This window comes from Protomyctophum bolini (assembly GCF_963924005.1).
Source record: "Protomyctophum bolini genome assembly, chromosome: 16".
In the NCBI taxonomy this organism is placed as follows: domain Eukaryota; kingdom Metazoa; phylum Chordata; class Actinopteri; order Myctophiformes; family Myctophidae; genus Protomyctophum; species Protomyctophum bolini.
The window spans coordinates 8,510,444-8,516,902 of record NC_137877.1 but is presented as its reverse complement, the minus strand read 5'-3'; the positions used below and the strand labels follow the sequence as shown (position 1 = coordinate 8,516,902).

The following is a 6,459-nucleotide window of genomic DNA, read 5'->3' as shown; positions in this document are numbered from 1 at the left end:
CATCTATCATTTACATGTAAAACAATTCTGATAACATATAACATGCATTAATAATGGACAGGGGCAGCGGTGGCCGAACGGTTTGCGGAGCGGTCTTGATATCGGAAGGTCGCTAGTTCGTATCCCCGGACCGGCACGTTAAAATTACCACCGCTGAAGTGCCCTTGAGCAAGGCATTGAACCCCTACCATGAAATGTTCTATGAGCAGGGCCTGGCTGTAAACAAGTTCTTGAGCTTAGTCCAGTTACCCTGGGTAAACATGGCTTTTGCTTTGGAATGGGTAACACAGGCAATCAGAGTCCCACAATCAAAACAGTACATGCATGATGAACAAATAAACTCTTTATGTGTATTTCCTTTCTTGTGAGCAATTTCAAAACCACCAAAACAAGTGTTTTGCTTTAGGTGCAACAGGTACTGGGGCAAAGGGGAACTTCCTCGTTTGCAGTGTCAGTCTCATCGTAGGTTAAGGCAAAGCAAACATCCATGCTTCACTGAAATAAAACTATGGTTTCAATCAGAAGGGCCTGGATAGAGAGAGATCCATCCCTATAAACACACCTGGTGTACAGTCAGAAACCACAATATGACATTTTATGATGTTAAGAGAAAGACTGGTTGGGCACGCATGTGCAACTGAGCCACTTCCTCCCACATGGCACATGGCACAACACGCGTTGTATCCAAGTATCCAGAAATACAAATACACAAGTGAAGTACAGATACGGTACTCAGTTTATTTTCATCCGATTCTAAAAATGTCTTATGTTGCTATATCAGTGGTGCTCAAAACTGTTTAATGCAATGTATTTGGCCATGGAACCACACATCTCAAAATATATATTTCTTACCCCAATAGTAAAGATGTCACAATTTTAATAGCTATAAAGTATAAAATAAATGGATGCTTTCCCGGGTTTAAGTACAGTACTCGATTACATTTACTTTGTTACTTTCCACCACTGCCTATACTGCACAATAAGAATAATAATAAGAACAATGTAACATCCCTGGAGAAACTTTCATAAGTAGAGTGAATAGACGAGAGAGGAGGCGAAAGAGGGACACAGAGAGAGAGAGAGAGAGAGAGAGAGAGAGAGAGAGAGAGAGAGAGAGAGAGAGAAAGAACAACACTACAACAGGAAATGTTGCCATGGTTATAGGCTGCGGGAGAAGTGCGTGTCTGTCACACTATACCCTCAGCGATGACAACGTGGTCATGATTGCCATTAGTCCAGGTAGCGAATCAAAAGTAACCCTCAGAGTTAAAATGTCATGTCAAGCGGACCGATACTACTAAAATTACATTGAAGATCATTACACTGCTTGCAGCTGGTAAGTTCCCTCTCATATAAGGATGCCTTTAATTGATATTTGACTGTTGGCACAGATGACAATATAGGGCTGGAAAAATGTATGTATGTAATGTGTAAAGATGAAATATAAAATATATGGTCCGGGAGAAATCCCGCAGGAATCATAATTATGACACTTATGACAGCTAGGTGATGATGATATATATATAGTCCACAAAAGTAGTAAGTTGTTGCATAACATATTTTTGGCTGGTTGTACAAACCTCTTAATCTTTCTGCGCACGATTTTACATTGAACATAATGTAAGCAAGACAATTCTTCTAAGGACAACTAAAGTGATTTTTTTAAATGGAAATGTTTGCTTAAGACATGTGACTGTCTATGACAGTCAGTTCCAAAATGAACCAGAAATTCAAACAAATCCAGTCAATCCTTTTTGAATCATAATGGTTTATCAACATTTTTTATTTGTCAACATGATGACACTTTTACAGGTTGGTTAATTTGTTGTAGAGATATTGACAAAGAGGTAATTTTCATAACTGATTTAATATTTTAGAAAATGTATATAAAAGTCAGCACATTACCACAGTTGGATACAAATCAGTTCCAAGGTTCTCATTTCCTGTTTCAAAAGGAGCCTTTCTCCATAAAAACTAAATCCATAATGTGTCTTGTGTCTTGGCATGGTATACTAAAATAGTTTTTCTTTGTAAAAAAAAAATATTGTTTTAGGGATATGCCCCAATGAGTCCTTCAATGGTGTTAATGAGTCAGGAAACATATTTGTGCTCCAGCAGATTGCTATGTCTGAGGTGGGTCATGACTTAGGCCAAGACAATATAACTTTCCTACTGACTGGCGGTTCTATCATAGAGCACCCCAGGGAAGCCGACTTCCTCATATTCAACGCTGTCTCTCAACACTCCGTTTGCTATGGGTGTGAGAGAGAGTGTTGCAGCTGTATTCACAATCGCAGCAAAGCCCTGGAATTGTTTGCAGACTTCCGTCGTGGCACTTTTAGCTACAAACAAGGCCATGGATGAACAGTTATGTCCTGTGTATGCGGACATAAGTCAAATAGGTTAGGTCACTGACAGGGCTGGGAAATTGTGTATATGGTCATCTCTCCTAAACCGGTCCACACTATAGTGCTCACATCATAATTGATTTCCTGTTATCATGTCTGATAGGGTTAAAACAAGTTTAAGTGTGGTTGGGAATTTTTTATTTATTTCCCAATCTGTATGTTCCATCATGAAACAGCACACCAAAGAGACCCGAGAAATGAGATATGTGAACTGTTGATGAACTGATGAGAAGACTAAGGAAGTCAGTCAGTTATGCATCAGATATTATTCTGATGCAGGTGCATCTAACTGCAGGGCTTGACTGGTAATTTAATGGGGTATTCCAAAATTCCAAAGTGCTGAACAGTAATATTATGAAACAATGCATGTTTTACTTATTGTACAATTGCAATAACAAAAAACCCACACTCATGTGAAGTGAGGGGCGCTCTTATCATCATCCCGTTCCGTGCTCAGCCAATCAAATCATCACAATTAATGTCATTCCGGCCAATCACTTTTGGCGTCTTCACTTTTCTGCCCTCACTTCTTATCCTCAATATGAGACAGAGCTGGGCATGGGAGGGGCTAGCAGCACCCCTCACCAAAGTACAGGTTAAGAATATGAAAAAAAGGAAAGAAAAGAAAAGGTAATCGTGATTTACCTGATTTATTTTAACTTGTAAATCATAGTAATCTTTTTCATATTCTTAACCAAAGGGGCAGAATCATCATACAAAGATCCATCCCATCCCCTGTGATCCACGCTTAGTAGGAGCCTTGGAAGGACAAATCTGACATCGGGTTTGGGAGCTCTGCCATGCAAGGCTTTCTTAAGCAATTAAAACTGTAAAATGTATTCTAACACATAATGGGAGGCGGCTAGACTAGCAGACCGTCTACAGTGGAGGAGTCTGGCAGCAGCATTGTGGATGAACTAATGGCCATTATATGTGGAGCTCACTATTTCGCCACAAGATGGCACTATACACCATGCTGCAGTTTGCACTTGCAGACGTCCAAGCCTTCTGCAGTAGTAGCATAGATTGTGTCCAGTGACACTCATTTGTGTACATCAGTGGTTCTCAAACTTTTTCAAGTCAGGGACCCCCAAATTGACACTTATTAGCCTGCAGACCCCCCATTAGAAAATATATGCCAAGGACCCCCCCATAAGAGAAGATGTTCATGGCTATAGCAGTGATTCTCAACCATTTTTATTTCAAGGACCTGCCCAGCCCAGTTCGACATGCATTAGGCTGCCTGCGCACCCACCACTTAATGGCATTTCTATCTCTGGGACCCCAAAGTGTAAAAGTCTATGTTAATTTAACTGAGTGTATAAATGGAACCAAATGTACACTCTCTGAGTTACAGACCCCATAAGGGGCCATTTGGTTCCTAACTAATCATTTAGCTGGCGACCCCCAGCTGGAACTCCCTCGAGGACCCCTAGGGGTCCCCGGACCACACTTTGAGAACCACTGGTGTACATGAATTGTACACCTATTGCCAGCTATCTGGGTCCTAACGGCCCACCACTCTCTGCCAATAATGACCTGCAAGAACATCTACTGAAGTAAAATGCATTAACTTTTCTTCTCGCTTTTCTCTGCAGTTACTGCATCCCCGCGGACACCAAAAAATGGAGATGAGTACCTCTATGGTGCCAGCGAGCTTCACCCCTACGCTCAGTACCAATCACTCTGCCACGAACGAGACGTGTCATACTCTGTACGCCCACAGGAAGTACGCCCGGGTCCTCATCCCTCTCTTCTATGCCATCGTGTTCGTCGTGGGCCTGCTGGGAAACGGCCTCGCGCTGCACGTCATCCGTCCCAACCTGAAGAAGATAAACTCCACCACCCTGTACTCCCTCAACCTGGTCATCTCGGACATCCTCTTCACCCTCTCCCTCCCCCTGAGGCTGATCTACTATGCCGGGGGCTTCCACTGGCCCCTGAGCGACCCCCTCTGCAAGATATCGGGCATCATCTTCTACATCAACACCTATGCCGGCGTCAACTTCATGACGTGCCTCAGCGTCGACCGCTTCATCGCCGTGGTGCTGCCGCTGCGCTTCGCCCGCTTCCGCAACGTCAGCCACGTGCGCTACATCTGCGCGGGCGTGTGGCTGCTCGTCCTGGCGCAGACCCTGCCCCTCGTCGGCATGCCCATGACCAACAAGGAGCACGACGGCTACATCAGCTGCATGGAGTACCCCAACTTCGAGCGAGTGCCCAACATCGCCTACATTCTCATCGGCGCCGTGTTCCTGGGCTACGGGATCCCGCTGGTCACCATCCTGGTGTGCTACTCCATCCTCTGCTTCAAGCTCCAGCGCAGCGCCAAGAAGAACCGCCTCACAGACAAGTCCGGGCGCAGCCGCAAGGCCATCGGCGTGATCTGCTGCGTGTCCGCGGTGTTCGTGCTCTGCTACAGCCCGTACCACATAAACCTCCTGCAGTACATGGTCCGCAAGCTGGTGTCCGAGCCCGGCTGCCCGGAGCTCACCGCCTTCCAGGTGTCCCTGCACGTCACGGTGTGCCTGATGAACCTCAACTCCTGCCTGGACCCCTTCATCTACTTCTTTGCCTGCAAGGGCTACAAGAAGAAGGTGCTGAAGCTGCTGAGGAGGCCCGTGAGCGTGTCCTTCTTCTCCAGCGCCGCGAGGACCTCGGCGGACGGCAGCTCCAGGGACGTCGTCGAGGGCACCAGGATGCGCCTCAACAGCTCCACAAAGTCCAGACAATGAACAGGGGGAAGAGTATAGCCTGGGCAAGCATCCTTTTCTGGTTTATGCTCCGGTCGGGAAGCAGATGATATCGCTATACGTCATGTTGTAGTATTGTCTTGTAGTCATCAATCTTCCGGAACTTCCTTTTCCCTCAAACCTGCATTTTCTCAATAAAAGCTGCAGGCTACGAGAACTTTTATTTTTATGGAGGGAAAAGGAAGTTCCGATTGATTGTTCCTGCCTGTTGACTACAAAACAATACTACAACATGACGTAGTTATGTCATCCACTCCAGACCGGTTCACGCAGCAATTTTGTAACAGAGACCAGGCTTTCCTGCGAGGTGCACAAAGCCTGGAGGTTTAGGGGAAGAGTGGACCTTCCTGAGCATGCGTCACACATGGACCAGAGGGGACTTAATCTCTGGGAGGCCAGCATAATCAACACGAGAACGGTGTTCTCGATAGCTGAGAAATAGAGGACCTTGTAAACGGATCATGCTCTTAACCACTTTGGATAACTTGACGATTATTAGATCTCCCTAACAGCTATATTCAACACTTTGGCACAGTGACAGACAGACTGGCACCCAAGGCAGCTTTTACACAGGAATGTGTTTTTTTTCTTCTCATGGAAAAGGATACGTCAAACGCACAGTAAAACACACCACTCTCCCTGTACGAGGCGCAGCTGAGGGGCTGGAACTATAGTTCCTGAAAAAACAAGCACCCACCCACACACTGTGCAAACGTTGCTTAAAAGTTGATCTATATAGAAGAGGTCTGAATGCTGTAAATATACGATGTTACAGTACTGTTACAGTAGTTTATATATATATATATATATATATATATATATATATATATATATATACACTGTCAAGCTAACAATGCCACATTGTATTAATTAGGCTTTTGGCTCTGGAATACAACTAGAGCTACAAACAAATGGTGATGGAAGTATACTGTTTGGTAAAACAGTCTTGCTCTTATCTGAAGATAGTTGAACACACATGGGAAAACTTTCATCCAATAAAATGTCCCCTCAAGTAAAAAACAATATATACAGTATGTATATTCTCTTTATTTGGAACTTTGGAACTATTACGTTAGACCTACTTTCTGTGGATAGTGTGGAATGTGGTCTAATTGAATCAAACTGTATCAGAAGAACTGTCTCCCTGCCTAGAGGTCTAATTATATTATATCCTGCAGTGATGTGTTTCAGCCACCAGAGGACAGTGATGTACTGAAAGACTAAGAACTGAATTAGTACAAAAAGTCACCTGGATGCCTCCCAGGAATTCAATTCATAATATACTTAACTCCGGTATA

At 44.2% G+C, this 6,459-nt stretch overlaps 1 protein-coding gene across 1 annotated transcript; it reads left to right on the top strand.

The window, feature by feature from the left end:
- Positions 1–1,198: 1,198 nt before the first annotated feature.
- Positions 1,199–6,459, top strand: gpr183a (G protein-coupled receptor 183a). The gene is made up of 2 exons (XM_080786263.1): positions 1,199–1,336; positions 4,007–6,459. The coding sequence occupies exon 2, from the start codon at positions 4,034–4,036 to the stop codon at positions 5,141–5,143; it is 1,110 nt and encodes a 369-aa protein (XP_080642389.1). The 5' UTR covers positions 1,199–1,336; positions 4,007–4,033; the 3' UTR covers positions 5,144–6,459.